The sequence below is a fragment of the Protobothrops mucrosquamatus genome, unplaced genomic scaffold, assembly GCF_001527695.2.
Source record: "Protobothrops mucrosquamatus isolate PMUCROS unplaced genomic scaffold, P.Mucros_1.0 scaffold209, whole genome shotgun sequence".
Lineage (NCBI taxonomy): Eukaryota > Metazoa > Chordata > Lepidosauria > Squamata > Viperidae > Protobothrops > Protobothrops mucrosquamatus.
The window spans coordinates 665545-686286 of NW_015386563.1; the positions used below are offsets into that span (position 1 = coordinate 665545).

The window sequence follows — 20742 nt, forward strand, 5'->3', positions numbered from 1 at the left end:
GACGAGCGCCACCTACTGGCTGCGAAATAGCCGGTATTTGACAATCAGCTGCAGGGGCATCAGCTGGTGGTCGAGCTGTCATCTGTCTTTCCTTTTCCTTGCGTCTATGAGCTGCGCGCGTAATTCTTTGTTCCTTCCCATTAGCTTTTGGACTTTCCTCTAGATCTTGAACAGAGGCAGAGGAAAAATCCACAATCATCTGCTCAACCACATTGGTCCTCTGAGGTGTAGGTGGGCGTTCTGATTGTAAAACAGACGCCATAAAATCTTTAGCCTTATTAATCGAGTTAAGCCTGTAGCGTTTGCCAGATATTGTTACAATTATGCCCACCAGTATGTCCCATCTGAAATTTATTTGTCTGATCTTCAACTCCTGTGTCAGAAAGGCATAATCTCTGCGCGCTCTAAGTATTTTTGCTGGAATTTCTTTTAAAAGAATAATGTCTTGATTCAAAATTTTGAATCTCTGTTGGTAAAAGAGCTGCATTATTTCATTACGTCTGGACTTTCTTGTAAAATATATCACAATATCTCTAGGGAAATTCTTTTGTCTTGCAAACCAGGAATTTACCCTGAACACACGCTCTATTTCAAGATAAATTTCCTGGCCACACGATAAGGCATCCCCAAGTGCGTCTGCAATTACTTGTCTTAAGTTCTCCTTTGGGTCCTCAGCCAATCCACGAATCCGAATTGCAAACTCCATGTCACGAAATTGGGCGATCAGCACATCACTCCTAACATTTTCCAGACCCTCCTCTACAAGCTCAAGTCTATGATCACTTCCTTCTGCTTTTTGCTCGTTCTGTTCCACCCTTTCTGCTATTGCATCCACATAATCCGCCAAGCCTTTAAAAGCAGTTGCCACATTCGCACAATAATCATCCTGCTTCTGTGCTAAATCATGCTGTTGTTGTGATAAGTCCAATTGTTGCTGCGATAGTTGATCAAATCTATTTTGCATTTTAACATCCATCTCTTGAAACATCTCAGTCATTTGCTTAATAGTTGCAGCCATCAAATCCTGCAGTTCTTTGCCAGAGGGCGGTGGGGACGAAGAAGATGGAGGGTGTGACGAGTGGGAAGTTTTTGAAGTTGACTGAGGTGTCTGGGTCATCGGAGATGTATATTTTACAANTGTTAAAAAGTCTTATAGAAAATTCAGCCAAAGCAAATAATGCGCCAGTTAGAAATAACAAAAGTTCAAACCGGAAATCACTTTCACTTCTTGCTGAAAGGTATCAAATCATCGCCATTTTAAGTTCACTTTCCCTCATTCCAACTCAAATACGAGAAGAATATATTGTCCAAGTTAGAGTATAGTCCATAAATTACAAAACAGACTTCCAGGGTCGGTTCGTCTGCTTATACGGCAAACTCACAGTTATCTTTAAGTTGCAGCGGTGACGGCAGCTTCTAGCTTCGCTTATTAGCGAAGACGTCCTGGATCGCGGAGAATCCCGGGGCTCCGGAGGAGTTCTCACCTACATCGTCCACAAGGGACAACTCGGGAACTCAACTCCTACCTCGGGCAGCTCACCTATCCCCCTATGCCCAGGGGAAAGGTATCAAGCCGTTTGACAGCTGATGGAGGCTGTCAAAACGGCTTTTACGCAGAAACAGGCGGGAGCAGCAAACAGCTGCGTCCAGCGAAGGCGCCTGCCACCGGAAGTCAACTGTTTCTGTTTATTTGTCATTTCTAGGAAATATATATCTTATAACCATGAATAAGAGGAAAAAACTGTGGCTAGTTTTACAATAGTAGCTGCACAACTCTTGATCAGCAATAGCATAATTGTGGCTTCCGGTGGTGACAGGCTGCACCGCATGGCGGCTTTTGTTAGCCGCCCGTCTGGGAGCGCGTCAAAGCCTGAAGAGACAGCGTTCGTCAGCTGTCTCTCGGCTCGGAACCTTGTCCCTCGGGCAAAGAGGGAGGGGTGAGTAAGTCCAGATAGGGCTAGAGCTTCCTCTCACCCCGGTTCTGTTTTAATCGGGGATGAGAGATGTTAGCTCGCCTGGAGTCTGGACGTTCTCCGCGCCCCATGATGCCTTCGCTCCTACTCATTTGGAGCGAAGCCAGATGCAGCTCCCACCTCTGCTACTGAAGGATATTTGGATTTAAACTGTAAGCAGATGGAACTAAGCAGGAGGTTTGGAGTAGTTTTTGATTTACGTGGAACTTTGACTCTGAGAATATATCAACATCTTTTCTGGTGGGGATTTAAAGTGAGAGGAAAATGGCTGTGGAACTGCCGTTTCTTTGGAACTGATAAGAAACTTTCGCTTTTTATTTTCACTCTCTTCTGGTTACTAACTGGATAGAGATACATTGTGGTTTTATTTTTGGTTTTTGGAAAGTTTTAGTTGTAAAGAATTTGCAATGCCTATTTGTTGGTGACACTTATTATTTTTATGGATTATCGAAGTGTTTTTTAAAGAAGTTTGGAGGATGGCTTTAAAATGGCTGCGGAACTGTGAAAGAAAGAAAGAAAGAAAAATCCATACTTTTTTCTTTGCTGGCTAAATGGTTGTATTGTAAAGAATTTTTCCCTTTTTTTTTTTTTTACTGAAAATGCCTTTATCTTTAATTACAAATGACTTACAGTATGTTTTGAAGCAAGCAGCAAAGCAATTTATTGTGGAAGTTGAAGATCTCTGGGTTAAGAAACTGGAAGGATTCTGTGAAAATGTTGCATCTGTCTTTCAGAGTTTTATAGTTTCAGATTGCACAGAGCAACGAGCGGAAAAGTTATGTGAAAATGCTGAAGAAGATGTTATGGAAATAACTCATAATGATATGTTATATGGTAGAGATCTGGAAAATGATAAGCATGAAAAATTGGGAAAGGAAGCTGTAACAGATCCGGTTATGGTCCCGGTGTACCTCCCTGATGAAATTTTGAAAAAAGCTTATAGAATTAATTTATGGGTCGTGCATCAGAGAAAATCAGCTGGAGATGTTGCTGCTTGTGCTTTCAGAAGATCTTGTTATAATGGAATTATACAGGCTTATCTGCAGAAATTTCGGACACGCTATAAATTGATAATGAAAAAGGCAGAAAGACTCACTGACTTTGAAGGTTGATCAGCAATGAAAAAAAGAATGGAAGCAAGGACTGTTCATGGAAGAATTTTTTGATTTGTAGAGTGAAGAGACCCAGGAGGATAATCTTATATAAATGTTTTGAAAGTTTTTTATTTCTTTAACATTTGTGATTTGGGATTGATCTCTTGGACATATACTATTTGAATTAATAAGATTTAAAGGATTGAAGTATTTGAGCCCTTTTAATGACGTGGACCAACTCCCAGAATTCCTGAACCAGCCATGACTTAGCAGTTATTACTCAAATTATTCAAATGTAACCCTTAGTTTAAAAACTAAGCAAAATATTGAGCAAGGTTATCTAGTAGTTTTAGTGCAATGCAGATGTAAGACCCTCTGAATTCAATGAGTCTTACTTCAAGGTAAGTGTACAGAAAATTGCAGCTTAAGAAGTCTGCCTTTTTATGACTCAAGATTCAGAAAGAGCGCAGTCTGTGATAATTTGTCTTAGTTTAAGCAAGCTCTTCTTCATTTCCTGATTGAATTTAATTGAAATTATTCTGAAAAAGATTTTCATGTGATAAATAACAGAAACTTGGAGGATAGATTCTGAAATCTGTTTTTCACAATATATAAAGACCTGGAATGGAATGAAATGGAATGGAATGTTCTGGCATATTATCGATCATAATGTTCCAAATTACGTTTGAAAACGTATTTGAAATCTCTTCTTTTTAGGAAATGAATGATCCATGTGGTATATCACGATGCCTTTATCTTCTAGCTGTACTAGCTAATTTAGAAAAAAACCATGGGCAAGCGAAGGCACTGCTTGAAAAGGCCCGCTTGATAGGTGGAAATGAACAGTTTTGGCATGATAGCACTTTTGCTCTCACTGATGCAATTTTAGGAGATGACCAGGAAATAAATGATAAAATGGTAAGTAAATCAGCAGTTACAAACCTTTCCACTTGGTGGCCCAGCCTGGTGTGTGTGGGTTGTGTGTGTGTGTGTATCAGGCGAACGTGCACATGGGTACCTTCCGCTCACACAAATGGAGTTGTGTATTGAGTGGAGGGTGTTTGCACTCACACATGAAGCTCCACTTGCTTGAGTGGCAGGCTCATGAGCTCACATACAAAGCTTGAGGCCACTCAAGAGCTTGCAAGAGTGGAGCTTTGCGCATATGCGTGCACTTGTGCACTGCTTACGCAAGTGGAGCTTCATGTGCATACACTTGCCCATTTCTCCTACAGCCCGGTTTTGAACGGACCATGGACCGCTAGTTGGCAATGACCCAGGGGTCGGGGACCCCTGAAGTAATTCATTTATTTAGTTGAAATATTCAGTAGTACATTACTCTTTTAATACTAGCGATCAATACAGGCAGCCCTCTTTTAGTAACCGCAATTGTAGCGAAGTGGTCACTAAGTGAAAATTATGTGACCACAACTGTGTTTACAGTTTTACTCCAGCTTTCCTTTGCTGTACAGAATCCGAAGAATATACAATTTATCCTGAAATACTTTGTTAGTATTTTTGACAACCTGTTTTCTCATAGATGCAGGCTTGCCATTTTCTGCAAAAAAACATAAATGTCTTGAGGCCATTATTGAAGGAAAGACCCAACCGAGAATCTGAATTGGGTTTTATAATTGCATGCTTTGAAGCCAGGTAATTATTACAAGTTAAGGTAGTATTGTAGTTTAGCTTTACTTTTATAATCAAGTAATAATGCAATCCTCCACATGCCTCTTCAAAAATAACATTGCAGCCTCCTCAATCTATTAATCTAGTTTAATAAGATCACACATGCTTTGAAAATGGTCCAATTGTTTTTTAGGCCTTGTGTGAGCAGATGATCTCTTTGCTTTTCATTAAATCAATTCAACTTTTTTTTTCAGAATTCCACACAGACCTAGAAAAAATATTCTACCGCTTTAAGGAGATAAAGCCATGCAACTGTGAAAACAGTAGCATCTGGATTGAATAACATCTTTGTGGACCCCTCCTAAATTACAATAAGCAAGGAGGCAATGCAATCACCAGCATCTAAGTGGGGGGAAAGGTTTTAAAAAAGCTAAGATGGCAGTTGTAGTTGTGTGAGTGAAGGACTGCCGCTTTTGTACATTGAATTTTTTCCTGTGTACCATAGGAGTAATTTTTTTAAAAAAACTTCTGGTGCCTGCCTGGATTAGTTCCTATAGATTTTTTGGGCATTTGCCATTGCCATTTTCCTAGGGCTGAGAGAAAGTGATTGATCCAAAGTCACCCAGCAGGCTTTGTGGCTAAGGTGGAACTAGAACTCATGATCTCCCAGTTTCTAGCCTGATGCTTTAATCCCCACACCAAGCTGGGCGTCTGCATTGCAGATATAATATGTATAAAGGGGAAGGACTTTGTACTGCTATACCATGACACTCTTACCACTTTTGATCCCTCCTCCAAAGGATGCTGTTGATTGCAGTAACAACTTTTTTTTATTACACAAGTTGTTATATAGAGATATTATTTCTATACAGGTAGTCTTCAATTTATGACCACAATTGAGCCCAGAATTTAAGTTGCTAAGTGAGAAATTCATTAAATAAATTTTGCCCCATTTTACGACTTTTCTTGCCACATTTGTTAAACAAATCACTGCAATTGTTAAATTAGTAACATGGTTGTGAAGTGAATCGGCTTCCCCATTGATTTTACTTATTAGAAAGTCGCAGAAGATGATCACATGACCCCGTACTTTTTTCAGTGCGGTTGTAACTTTGAATGGTCACTAAATGAACTGTTATAAGTTGAAGACTACCTGTATAGAGAAATTATAAATAAAAGGACTGCCCAACATTCACTTTTTGGTCATAGATTTATTTGATATTTATTTATTCAATTTTTTACGAACAAACTGAAATTTATTCTTTGCTACTGAGTGATTTTTCTGCTTTTCTGATTTGCTCTAATAATTAACTAATTAATTAAATGTTAGTCAAGGAGCTATTTTTATAGCAATAAGAATAGTTGCTTAAATATATGTGCTACTTTGGAGGAAATCTCTGACCTTATGTTGTTCATATACTCTCCTATGCAGGAAAGCATATATACAGATAGATTTGGTTAAATATCTCATTAACACTAGTGGTTTTTCTAATGAGTTGGAAATAATATTGCTGGAATCCTATGATAAGTTAATTCACATACAGAAGATCTTCGTTTCTTATGGATATAAAGATCGTAGTGCTGATGCATTGATGGCATGTGCAAATATTCATAGGTAAGTCCTCAGATAGAATTTTTCATAAATAACTACATGCATATATACCATGACACTATTTGTTTTTTGAAATAAGCAACATTTCATAGAATGCAGAAAAGAATAGGAAAGAATCAAAGTAATTAAAAACATGAGGTACTATAAGAAAAAGAAAGGGAAACATTGCAAGCACCATTCATTTCTTCAAGCCTTTCTACCCTTGTAAGCTATTTTTGCCTGTTTATATACTTCATACATTTCCATTTGTTCTTTAAAATTCTCATTTTTCTCTTTCTGAGGATCTTATCAGTTCCATCCAATCATAATTCACTTGGTCTTCCCCTTCATTTCAAACCGTTCACTCTTTCTTCATGTATTTGTCTTGCAATTCTGTAATTCTCTTCTTGTTTTAACACACATATTTTTTTAAGTATCCCATTCTTACTGCATTGTTTTTAATACTTCTGAATACGTAAGCCTCACCTCCACACAACTAAAAGCAAAAATAAATTCTTATACACAGCCATTTTCACTTATTTTGAGAGTATTCATTCTTTCAAACAGATCATACATCTAGCAGCATTTAGGGGGTCTTAAAATTGACATTTCTTTATATATTTATTTTTTTAACATCTTTAGTAAATGACCTACCAAGATACACAAGTTAATGTACTTGGTCTAATTTTTCATCATTTATGTACAGTAACATTAAGTTACTCATTCCATTTCTCCTTGTCAAACACAACTGCTTTAGGTTTTAATAAATTAATTTTACGAAGAATGGTTCCCACACCTACAGTACAATGCAGCAAGGCAAATATAAACACAGTCTGTCTTCTAAGGAGTATGTATGTATGTATGTATATATGTGCTGGTCATCTCATTGATAAGGCAACTCTGCGCTTAAACTAGCATATGTACAAAAAGGAAAACATAAACTCAGTAGCTCTTTTTCTTTATCCTTTTTCCTCTCTTTTTTTAGCTATTTTAGTAATTTAATTTTGTTACGTTTGTATTGCTTATATGTTTTCTTTTTCCATTCTATTTTATTTAGAAAGGTACTAAATATTATTTCTGTTCAAAATTATTTTTTACAGGATACTTGGTAAACATACAGAACCTGCTGCAGACAAGCAAAGTCATTATATAGATGCATATAGATTAGCACAATGTGCAGTATCACAAATGGAAGAGTTTTTCCAACATATTAATAATATACTTCCAATTAATGAGGTATGATGTTTATGTGTGTTACAGTCAGCATCCACAACATGGAGACTATTATCAGTTAAAAGGATGTATTAAATTATTTCAGAAATACAGGACAGTGCAGATATAAACTGAAAGTATGACAGGTCTTCAGTCCCAAATCCAGTTGAAACAGTCCCCAATTCAATGTATGGCTTAAATGTTAATTTTGATTGTAAATCCAACTTTTCCATTGATAATAATTGGAAATCAACAAACAGAACTTCTTTTTTTCTGTTCAACATAACTTTATCAAAATGCTGCAGAATTGTCATGTTTTGGAGACAAAACTACAACACTTTGGCAGGTGGGCTATGGGCAACAGCCTTACCTGGGAAAACCAAGTTCACTATTTTTCAGATTAATTTATCCAGGTTTTTGCTTCTTTACTTGTATAAGCCTGCGTTATGAAATGGATGCCACAGAAGGAGCTGGATCTAAGAAAATTACAGACTTTCTAAAGAATGCCAGCACTGATTGTTGGAGAAATAAATCTTCTGCTTAATCTTCTCCACCCCCATTACCAGTATATTTGGTGGGGGGGAGGGAGAGAGAGAAAGAGAGAGCTACATGGAGAGATACAGAGATAGATATTTTATATACTGTATGCCTGTATGACAAGACATTAAGAAAAGACATAGGCCTAGAAGGTTATAGTGAGACAAAAGAGAAAATTTTTAAATGTTGTTCTTAGCTGTCACCAAATCACAGGTGATGAAGAGGTGGTATACAGTGGCAGAAACAAGAATACTTAAACATCCACCATTTTTCCAAACAAGCTCCTAATTCTGTATCTGTTCAGGTTCCATAGCACCCTCAAACCTCTTTTATTAATTCCGTTTCTGCGACAGAAGTCCAGCTAAAACATTTAAACTCTAAAAGAGTTTAGTAATTTATTAAATCCTATTCTGTAGTTAGATAGCCCTTAATGACAGAATTATAGGTTTTAGTGCTTATATAGGCTATTAATCAAACATTCTGCCTTTTCTCCCTTCCCTCCCTGGAATTTCTTTTTCTGGAAGAGTATAAAGAAAAATATATCAAGTTTACAGACATACTAAACATGTTCATGCAATCTACAATGCCAAAATATGGTTTCTGTTGTTTTGAGTTAGCATGTGTTATGAACCTAGAAGCTATTGCTTTTATTAGCACCATATTCAAGTCAATTATGCATTAAAGAAATTATAGTTAAGCAGAGCATATTATAATTAGTGATCCCAGCCCCCTTTTCTGTACATCACTGTATTTAAGGTTCGTTAACAGAATTTGTGTATCAGCTCAGATTTGATTTAGTCTACGTCAGTTTATATGACTCCTGAATCTATCCAAATCTGCCTAATTCAGTTTGGGATTGAGCTAAATCTGAAATACACCCAGGCTCTAAATTCTGAACACATACAACCACCAGTGATCTTTATCAATATTCAGTATAGGACTCCTTTAATTTTGGAATTTGCATGCCAATCTTCTTGTGAAGGTTAATTTTAACATTTTATATGTATATATTATAATATCTGTCTAAAAGCATGTGCACCTTCTTCTCCGTATTCTATTTTGCAACTGTTTTCTCTTTTTATACAGTTTTTAGTAGGCCTGGCTATATAAGGACAGCCAACTTGTCAAAAGCCAGAATAGCGAGTCAGTGGCTGAAATGAGGCATGGTGATCATGGTTTTCTTTCCTCCATACTTGGATCCTATGTTTATCTTGATATTTTTTGCAATTATGGAAACTGAGATTGTTTTTTAATGTTTCTTTTCCATTTTCAGTATAATATTTTTTTTATTTCAGACTAGAAATATAAATACACCTTTAATGAGAAGGCTTGCAAACATGAAGGTGAACTTCGTAGAGATCATTTTGGATATTTTTGTTCTTATCAACATTGAAAAAAAGAACAAAGAAGCTAGAGCAGACCAAATTGAGCAAATTATTGAGGATTTTGTAAGGTTTACACCTGATACTTCTTCAGTTGAACAGGTATGCACTTGTGCAATACGTTCATAATTAAACTCTTGTGCATACAATTTGCCACATATAGAAATCATTATTATCATGGAAGTCTCATTCAAAACATCAGCAAAACACTTTTAGGGTTGTTGTTTTTTAAGGTTCAATCCAGATACAGGTAAGTACCTCAGAAAACATAGAAATAGATCTTTCACCATAGTAGTCCCTCCACCCTTGAAAAATATACATAGGGAATTCTGATGATTAAGGAATGAGAAAAGATAAGGTAGTCCTCAACTTACAATCATTCGTTTAGTGACCAAAGTTACAACGGTACTGAAAAAAGTAACTTACGGCTATTTTTCCGACTTACGACAGTTGCAGCATCCCCATGATCACATGATCAAAATTGAGATGTTTGGCAACTGATTCATATTTATGACGGTTGCAGTGTCCTGGTGTGATGTAATCACTTCTTGTAATCACTTCTGACAAGCAAAGTCAATGGGGAAGTCAGATTCACTTAACAACCATGCTACTAACTTAATAACTGCATTCACTTAACAGCTGTGGCAAGAAAGGTTGTAAAATGGGGCAAAACTCACTTAACTGTCTCACTTAGCAACAGAAACATTGGCCTTAATTGTAGTCACAAGTCAAGGAATACCTATATAGACAAAGTTGCCATTCAGCCGGCAATATTATCTATTAGTAATTTAATGTACATACATATATAGGTATAATTTATTACATTCAATTTATTGCTGTAAATTAAATATCATCAGTTTGGAAAATTGTGGCTATCTCTTGGAAAGATCTCATGATACAATCAATTTATTTGGGGAAACCAATCCTCTGTATCACAGGATATTTTCAACTTTCAGGCAACGAACAAAACTACTCACAGACTACAAACCTGATATTTCTTAAAGAGCAGAAATGTGCCTTGGAGACTTCTGAATGATCTCACTCAGTGATTTTACGCTGATATTAATTTTAAAATCTTATGTGAAACTCATTAATATAATTGCTCCTAGAGTGTGGCAGCAATTTCTAGTCACTATCCACAATAAATAGCTCTTTGGGTACAAAACTCCCACTTCCATCCTGAGTGGCTAGAAACATACACGTTGACAATATCAAACTCTACTGAATGTACCAGAGAATTGAATTTACTTTTCCATTCTTTCTCCCAGTGTTCGTCTCCCTCAAAGTATCAAAGCAGTTTATAAAATTAGGGCTGAAACCATACGGAAGTTCACAAGTATTTGATCTAACTTAACCACTGTAAAATATCCTAGTACAAACTCCTTGCTAAAAACAAGTATATGGCAAGTGCCAAATATTAGATAGTACCTAGAGGTTTTCAGGAATGTCTCTCTTGTGTAATTTTTGTAGCAACATTTTAGGAGTCAGTTCCTAAAGCACTCATTTATTTCTATTTTTGGTAAATATTTTTGAATGCAAGCATATTTTAAATCTTTTTTTTACTGTTTTGACCTCCTTAACAGTTTGTTCATTTTATTTTATATTTTCTGGATTCTTAACAGGATTGGATCACCCTTGGGCAAACAGTTGGTCATAATGCCCATGCTCAACTTACAAGCCTACCGAGTCTTTGTAGTGGTTGTCCTGACATAAGAGCCAAGTACCTCTACCTCACTGGAAGGAGTCTACATTTCTTAGCTAATCATATAGAGCCTTTTAGTGTGGATATTCAATGGTGTGAAAATGCAATAGTAAGGCCTAGTTTACGCAATATAATTAAAGTTCTTTAAATCTCTTTTATTGGATTTTGTGGTTGCATTGTTTCCAAATAGATTTCATTGGCCATTTTTAGTGCAAGCTTATGATATGTGATATAAAATAAGACCCACAACAAAATGCTGTCATTTGCAGTGATATTTAGTAATCTCAGTTTTCTATTCTCTCCAGCAATCAGTATCCTCTGTCTTCTAAGCAGAGGAGCAAGGGTTTGATCACATGATTACAGTCACCATCTTGAATTTTTGACACCACCTGCCCCACAGGTGCCTCTAACCACACTCAGTCAAAACCAGGCAGTTTTTTAGAGATTGATTTTTCTTCTGGTTTTTTTTCCCCATACATAATTTTTGTTTTATAGCAAATCTCAAAGTTTTTTTAGAATCCACTGATACTGCTACCTTCTTTGAGTAATAAGCAAGAACATTTCACTGCTGAATATTTTTTTGTTAATTAGAGGTATAATTTGAGACAACAAAATGAGAAAAATTAACAAGTTGAATAAAATGAGGTGTCTTCAGATATTCCTCTTCCATCTGTTTAGCTTTGTGACTGATGGAAAAAAAAGGCTTTTACTTTATTGTTGACTTTTACAATTTGAATCTTAAGTTGCCAGGAGTTACTGAACAATTTGCACTATTCAGAGAAGGATTTGGAGTAATAATATTGAGATGAAACAAATTATTTCTTTTAGCAGTATTTTGATTTTTGGTGCTAAAAGATAAGGAAATGTTTTAAATCATCTTTTAAGTATATCATTTCTAAAAGATGAGTAGAAAGAAAAAGCTATCAAATATAACATTGACCACTTAGGTCAATGTAACATAGAGATAATTTATTAATTATTGTTGAGTTCATTTGCCAAGGGTACTATGGATTTGCATTCTGCTTAAACAGTCATTTAATTCAATTTCTATTGTTGAATTTATTCAGGATGTAATGTGAGCTAAAGCAAATGTAAAAAATACTCTATCATTATAGACATCTTTGCTGTTGATACAAGCAGTTCTGAGTTTGTATCAGCTGCTCTTTCTCTTTTCTAAAGCAAATGATCCATGTGTATATTTTTGGGAATAATTGGTGTGAGCTGAAGGCAAGTGTGGACTGAAATCAACACCTCTCACATTTAAATGTGCGTAGAAGGACTGTATTTGTAGCATTCTGCTACAAACTCAAGGGAGGCCTTTCGTGTGTTTCTAAACCTTGCATTGGGCTGCATGTTTTCTAAAACAAATACATTTCTGTTTGACTATGATTCTTTTTTATAATTATGATATACAGGAGGTGGCTAAAATTAATTCTGAGAAATCTCCACCACCAGAAACAGAAACAATAGATGAACATAATGAAGCTCCAAGTCCTCTGCTGCAACTTACTAAAAAACAACTTGATGACTACAGAAAAAAAGCCAATGAATTAAGGGTATGTTTCTGTATAACATGCACAGCATCATCTAAATTAGGGCATATCCTGACACATATCAATTGTGCTGAAACTACATCTCGCAGTATTTCTTTAGCAATGCTGGTTTGCAGTTCTGGGAGCAACAGCTCACAGTACTGAAAGTGTGTCAGAGATTTGTTGAGGGTATTGTAGTAACAGTTATAATTAAAGATATAAATTTCTTCCCAAAGTTATTCAGATGGATTTAGATCTGGAAAGGATGCAATGCAAGGAAAGATGATTTGTCCTAAAACAAATTGGTAATAACCATGCTACCTGATATTTGCCTAGGATTTCAAGAGAGACACAGTGGAAACCAAAGTAGTACAGTAGATATATAGAAAGTCTCTAAATTGAACTGTGATCTTCATTTTTGGGCCAAACCTCATGGGGGTCTAACCCTAACCCTAGATGACTTTTTCAATTGAAATGGGGCTTTCCTCATGAAATTTGGCTAGGATTTCTAGGGAGGTGAAATGGAAAGCAAACATGTCTACTAGGCATAAGGAACCTCTAAACGGAACCATGATGTTTAGTTTGGGGCCAGACCTCATTTCAAATGGGGTTTTCACATGCAATTTACCTAGGATTTCTAAAGAGACTTGAATGGAAAAAGGTCCATCAGGCATAGTCTCTAAATTGAACAGTGATGTTTGTTTCGAGGGCAGATCATCTGGGGAGGGCTAACCCTAGCCCTAACCCTAGATGAACTTTCCATTTCCAATGGGATTTCCCTATGCCATTCACCTACGATTTCTAGAGAGACAGAATGCAAAGCAAACATGTCCATTATTCATAAAGAACCTCTCTAAATTGAACCATGATGTTCTTTTTTGGGAAAGCAGTTTGGCTTTAAACCCTGAGAGCACTGATATTTCATATAAAAACCAATTAATATCATATTTGGAAACATTAAAAGGAAGATCTTTAAGATAATCTTTAAGATAATCCTTTAACAATCTGGGGAACATGTGAAAATGAAGCATGACTGCCATTGTTATTCAAAATTTACCAGTCTTTAGAAGTCAGACTTATGTCTATGGCTTCCACAGAGGCACAGAGGACTTCCTTGGTTGGGTATAGATGGAAAAGAGAAACTCTATGAAAAGCATTGCTTACCACAGATATTAGTTGTTCTTGAAATGAGAAATAGATGAGGAAATGTGGGCTGAGTATTTGTAACTAAGGAACTCCATCATGCAACCTTGTCTTGAATTATTGTGGGAAAAAGAATCAAAGCTATCAATATAGAGGAAAGCTAAGCATTCAAAATACCCAGATGTTTGAAGTCAGCAACATTTGTTTGAGGAAAGAACAAACTCATGCATCTTCCACAAAGGAATAAGTACCTATGTGTTTCATTCTCGTCTCTGAGAGTAAATGCAGCAATACTGAACGTTGTTCTTTTTTTAACTGTATAGAAGAGACAGACCTGGACTCATGAATACATATTTCAGTCAACTGAGGTTTTGCTGCAGTGCATTAATGTTGCAATTAATAACAACCTGGTCGATACCTTGGCAGCTGCTAGTTTGGAAATGGTGGAGTGCTTTGGACAATTTGATCCCGTTTCAGCAAGTCAGTTTTTAGCTCTTTATCAGGTAAGACAAGAATTGTAAATCAAATAATAATAATCGTGTCTGCTACCAATTAAACTAGATTAGTAATTATAGTTGTGTGCTAAACACAAGAAAAGTTTTGTTCCAACCTCAGAATAAAACAGTTCACCTTAGAATCTTCCATCAGCACGTTCTGAAAATACTGTATTCTAGTGGGAAAGAACTTGAAATGACCCAAGAATTACATTATAGGGAACAAAGGGAAGTTGAAACAAGCTCCTTGCTTTCTCATTTTTTATCATCTGGTCATAAAAATAAATTGGATGGCTGTAGATGAGATCCCCTCCCTGGGATAGTGTTAAAAATTGTTTGCAAGATTAAGGGGTTAGGGTGAAAAAAAAAAAAGCACAAATGTGTGATATATTGCAATCCTTTTCTGTGGTAAAGAATTTAAAAACATCTGAACAGCCTATCTGTCTTTTTTTCACTGACTGCACTCTGCTCTTCTTTATTAACTCCAGTCAGTGACAGCATGAAAGAAACTGAGACTTTCTGGGCTTTTGGCTAATGCATAATTCAGTTGTCCATGATTTGGATTCAAATTGAAACACTTTTATTCCAAACTTGGTAGAAGACTCTAGAATGTCCATTCTGGAATCAGAATGTTTTTCAAACTCCTTACAGTAATCAGTGATATTAATATTAAAATACGAAGGATCTATGAATGCAGACCATTATATTATGGGATGAAATTATAATTCTTGCTTGCTTCAACTATAATTACGTTATATATTTATTATTTTGAATGTGATGTACATGTACTGTAATTGAGAACTCTTGATCAATGAAAATCATCTTTCTTGGTTAGCATCTAGAGATCTATAGATTTAAGGCACATTGGAAGGAAGTTTTATATTCACCTTCCGAAGAGTTAAGTTGCTTTCATTGCAAAGCAAATAATTTAAAATGTTGTTCTGGGAAAAATACCAATGTTTTTCATCTGAAATTCTCTTGAAACAGAGTAAAGAAAGATCTTTAATAATCAGTACTTAAATAAAAGTTACATAATTCTTTTTTTAAGGTAAGAAAATGGGTAAGAATTATGGAAAGGCTGTTCCCTGGAAGCAAGTAAATGGTTGGAAATGTCCTTTATATTTAATGTGAATCAGGTTGAAAATATTTTTACAATATTTTAATGTATCTATAAATAGCTTGTTGGGTTTTGACTAGAAATCTGTTTTTAAAAACATTTGCTTACCTGATATTAAATCTAATATTACAATCTTTCAGAGCTGTACAGCGTCCTTGATTATGAAAGAAATCCTGTTAGCGGCTACCTTGAACAGCAGCAGTTCACAAATGGCAGCAATGTTGCATCTGCAGCACCACTTGCAACAAAGAGGAGAAACCACTGGTCTCCTCAAAACTATAGAACACAGGTTGGCTGCTATATCAAAGGTAATTCGGTCAGTTAAATAAAATGGTGATTCCTGCTCAGTTCCAGAGAGAGCTTTCATCGAAACACCTGTCAGGATGCATAGATGGTACTTTGTTCTCTTTTCCTACAACATTATTCTGAAAAAGTTCCTTCTAAAAAGGGCAGTAATATTGCAATTATTTTACATAAGTAGTTGACTGTCTAATTCTATTTCTGTGCAGATGTTTTACTGCATAATTGCACAAGCAATAAATGGACGAACATAATAATTGCATTTTCAAATATTTGAAAGGTTCGTCCGTTTATACATTTTCTTAGCACACAGATAGTTTGTTGTAATTTTGTAATGAAGTATCCTTATACATTAATCATTAACATATAACTTATAAATCCTTTTCTATAGGTTTAAGCTATTATGATTATAGGTAGTCCTCAACTTATGACCACAACTTAGCCAAAACTTTCTGTTGTTCAGTTGGACATTTAAGTGAGTTTTGCCCCATTTTACAATTTTGCTTGCCACAGTTGTTAAGTGAATCACTGCAGTTAATAAGTTAGTAACACAGTTACTAAGTGAATCTGGCGTCCCCATTGATTTTGCTTGTCAAAAGGTTGCAAAAGGTGATCACATGACCCTGGGACACTGCAACCATCTTAAATATGAGTCACTTACGAAGCATCTGATCATGGGGCTGCTACAAAGGTCATTAAGTGTGAAAAATGGTCAGAAGTCACTTTTTTCAGTGCCGTTATAACTTTAAATGATCACTAAATGAACTGTTATAAGTCGAGAACTATCTGTATATGTATATGTTAACTATCTGTACATGTAAATATTTACAAATAATAATAATTATATCCACTCAAAATCTCCATAAGAATGCTGTTATAACACTCTATAATATTTAGGAATGGTATTCTTAACTTCTTTGAAAAATAATAATAATTATTATTTTTGTAGGCATGGGGAAGCCTCTCTATTTCTTCACACCATTTTAATATCATGAATGAACTGCCAGCAAATTTTCATATAGTTATTCTCCAGCATTCAGGAGACAGGTATGAATATAACAATGCTCATGAGTGACTGATGCAAGCATAATGTTTAAACATGATTACCTCTGAATATCATTACTTTTTCAACATAGTCTCTCCAGTTCATGTATTTACCTATATGAAAAATTCTGTTAGGAAGCTTCTAGTATTTAGAGCTTTTTGTTAGGAATCCCTTCCCATAATGTGCCATACATGCCCTAGGTGTGACTCTTGCCATCCTCCCATTTCAACTGATACAGCTGTAATATATTGGATGGACTTGTGAAACTCATTCATAAACACGTAGTGTGATGATTAACTACCAAACTCTGTATAGGCTTGAAGGCCCGTTTTGCAATTACCAATACTATGGGAATAAACTCCTCCCTATATGAAGGAAACAGTTTGTGGATTGTCAAGTTTTTGCTTTATTTATGGAATCAGAATAATATAATTATACGAGAAATGGGGGCATATAAGCTGAATAAATAAAAAATAAATAATTTAAGGGGAAGTAGGGCCTTGGAGATCATCCAAAGCCTACTCAATGCTATGCTCACATTACATCTCTGCTAAACAAGCAGTATGGTTTCAATATGTTTAAGAATGCTGGATGTGACCTATAGAGCCCTTCATGGCAACTGATTATGATCTGGTCAGCTTTGATCAGTAGCTGCAAGCTGGCCAGAGAATTTTTAATCAACTAATTAAGGTTACAGAGGCAAGCTTGTTAATTTGAGGGTAGCATTTTTTAGGGACATGCTACACTGCTGCAAAGAAAAGCAGTTCAGGAAGAGATACTTGGTTTAAGTCATCTCTTCATCCTGTGTGGGGACAAAAATTGGAGAAAAAAACAGGTCAGGCACAAGACACTGTATGGGAAAACTTTATCTAAACGAGATGGCAGCACTCAGCAGTCTTTGTAGGGTGTTTCTTTCTCTCTCAGTCATGTGATTTACTTAGCAACCGTGTCACCCACAACCATCCATTTCACCATGTTGCAACCACCAAACAAGAACTACTTGTGTTCAGGAAAATAAAGTTATGGGTTTTTTTTCCCCTTTGGATAGATCTTTATTGTATGGTGCTGTACTTGAGAAAGTAAAATCAACCAACCCTAAAGAGCAAAAGGAACAAAAGGAAAAGGGTGGACAGCCAAAGGAAAAAGGTGGGAAGGAAAAGGGTGGACAACAGAAAGGAAAATTTGCTCAACCAACTTGTAAGTATCTCTAAATAATGCAAACACAATTGCATTTTTCTCTGCACAACTGCACTGGATAGTCACACATGAGCATTTGGGTGATAAAAGTTCAGTTTCTTAGCAACCAAAATATGTCCCTGAGTTTAACCTCTTTAATTGACAATAGTCTGTCTCAGCATGATTTTTTTTTCAGTAATGTCATCACATTGGTACAGAGCCCATCAAATTTGTTTGTATAACCACATAATAAAGTTAATTCAAACTTTGAACAGTAATTTTGCTTGGGCAAATTATTTTCTCCTCTTTTCTCTTTTGCCTTTCCTATTCATTTCTGAATCAGGAAAATACTTTTCATGCCAACCCAAAGTAGCCCTTGATTTATTCCCAGGTTCATTTTAATCATAGAACTTATAGATTAAAGTCTGAGTTTAATGGATTATTTTGGAGGAGAAGGCATCCATTAAATGTGTGTTTTGGATAAATCCAACTTGCATTTTGTGCATGTGCAAAATTGAGAAAGTGGAAGAAGCTTCAGGATGAGGAAGCCTGCAAAGTGGGCTTAGGCAGGGGTGACTTCAGAGTTGTTGAAAGGTAAAATACTTACCTTTTGTTGGAGGGATGAGGAGCTCTGTTAAACTGAGATTTTACTGAATTTTAAATAATTTCAATTCCTTGTATCTCTATTATTTTACATTTAGAACTGAGAGGGTGATACTTCAGTGCTCATATATCCTTCATGAATGGCTATCTAGAAATATAGCTGTTTTATAATAATAACTAAACACACTTTTATTATTCATCTCTAGTACTCATTCATTTCTCTGTTTATATGCTACATAAATGGGGGTATGAAAAAGAAAAATCAGTGTTTTTTTAAACAGGTTTGAATGCATTTTGTTGGTTTGAATTTTTATTAACTACAGTGCAGGCTAAAATTGTCCGGAGCCCTGTGAATCCAGAAACATTCTTAAATATTTTGGAAAAAGTTGAGGTTTTTAAAGAGGAGATGATGGATGGTCTTTTGAGAGAAATAGAAGAAAATGAGTTTCAAAGAAAACAAGTATCATCTGCCAAACTAGACACTGTAAGAAATTTTTTTAAAATGAAATACACATATAATTCAGTAATTTAGATGGTGGATCCATGTTGGCTTTTTTTACAAATAATATAACATGTTTGTAAAATAATCATTTATTTTAATTTTATTGATGAGATAATATATAACAGTTGCTTATATAGGATACATTTTTGTCCCCAATAAGGATGTGAACAAAGTGGGGTCATTGTAAATTAGCAGCGTTCTGATGGAATAAGACCCAAAGTTGGAAAACTTGTGCTTGAATGTTCTGGTCACAAAAACAATAGAAATTCAGAAAAAGCACCTTCTTCCCTTGTTTTTCACCTAGAGCCACAAGATTAGGTTGGGTAGAAATCTGTTATGATTGCTACCTATCTGCCAACCTATAGAAGAAGCTACTTAATTTCTGATTTTTAATTTTTTTTTTGAAATTTTTATTTTAAAAGATCCATAAGGAATAACTGGGGAACATCACCAATAGAAAGGAAAAAAACCTTAGAATCTGTTATCAGAAAAATCTAGCCAACACCAATTTGCTTAAGAGAGATCTTTTTCACTCTTTGAAGGAACTTTAATGCACTTGGCCAACATGTTAACTGGACATTTTAGGCATAAATATCAGTCTACAAATGCAATTCTACATTTAAAATATTCCCTGTTGACATTTTTTTCTTTTTAAATTGAATGGTAGAATTCTTTTGGTTGAATCATCAGTATAGACTATTCAATTGGAGCAATGGCTATGGTAAAGCAGGTTCTTGTGTCAGGATCTGTTACTTAATCAGCAGCATGCTCACTTACTTACTGCCAGTAAGGTTTTGTGGCCAATCTCCTGCTAATTGGTGGTTTGTAGAGGATGCAAGTAGCATAGCATGTTTCTTCAAGCTCAGATTTTCAAAGCTCCCATACTATGCTTATTTCAGACACTTGGATGATGCAAGGCTACCTGGTGATTCCTCTGGGTTACTAACACCAGCAGTTGTGGATCCAGTTTGTCCTTCTCCAGCTTTCATCCTTAGCCCCTTGAGCTGGTAAAAGGGACTGGCCTGACTATAAAGATTCAATACCATCACATCTTGCTGTGGAAATAGCTCAGTCTTCTAGAATCCAGGCCTGCCTCCTCCATTGTATTGCCATAAGATATCATCACTGTTGCGACACAGGAGAAACAGGCATTTTAGAAATATCATGCTTCCATATGGTTGCCACTCTTCCTCTCCTTGATCAACAACCATTTTTTCAGAATGCCCTTCCAGCTCCTCCACTAATTTTCATACAGAGGACTATGAAGATGTTTTTGTGGGTGATAGGCCAGATGTATCTATTAATCAGACATATATCGCTTCTAGCAACACTACTTCTAGTCCCAGTTGATCAATTTATGGCAGCATCCATGTTTTCCCTATCCAGTAGCAGAATCAGATCTAGATTAGATTAGATTAGATAACATTTATTGTCATTTTTTACTGTGGGCACACTGGCACACATTAAAAATTATATATATATATATGTGTGTGTGTGTGTGTGTGTGTGTGTTTCAAAATTTGGATTGCTAACAAAGAATTAAGGGAGTACTGGGATAGCTATTTCTAACCTTATTAGGTTTTCATCAGCCAGACATACCCTTGCTGAGATTCGAACCTGGGCTGTCTGCATGTTAAGCAGAAGTGTTGCCCCTAGGCCACAGGCTCTTTCTCACTTTGTTAGCTACAAGAGACAGGGGAAGAGGATGAA

General features: G+C 35.8%; 1 protein-coding gene across 1 annotated transcript in view; it reads left to right on the plus strand.

Annotated features, from left to right (window-relative positions):
* Positions 1–20742, plus strand: part of CFAP46 (cilia and flagella associated protein 46) — a 121364-nt gene that overhangs the window by 68670 nt on the left and 31952 nt on the right. The window contains exons 38-49 of the mRNA XM_029283739.1: positions 3785–3985; positions 4614–4720; positions 6129–6311; positions 7388–7523; positions 9332–9520; positions 11041–11229; positions 12536–12676; positions 14119–14298; positions 15547–15714; positions 16656–16753; positions 17800–17948; positions 18854–19014. Coding sequence (XP_029139572.1) covers positions 3785–3985; positions 4614–4720; positions 6129–6311; positions 7388–7523; positions 9332–9520; positions 11041–11229; positions 12536–12676; positions 14119–14298; positions 15547–15714; positions 16656–16753; positions 17800–17948; positions 18854–19014 — 1902 coding nt within the window. The remainder of the gene's footprint in view (positions 1–3784; positions 3986–4613; positions 4721–6128; positions 6312–7387; positions 7524–9331; positions 9521–11040; positions 11230–12535; positions 12677–14118; positions 14299–15546; positions 15715–16655; positions 16754–17799; positions 17949–18853; positions 19015–20742) is intronic.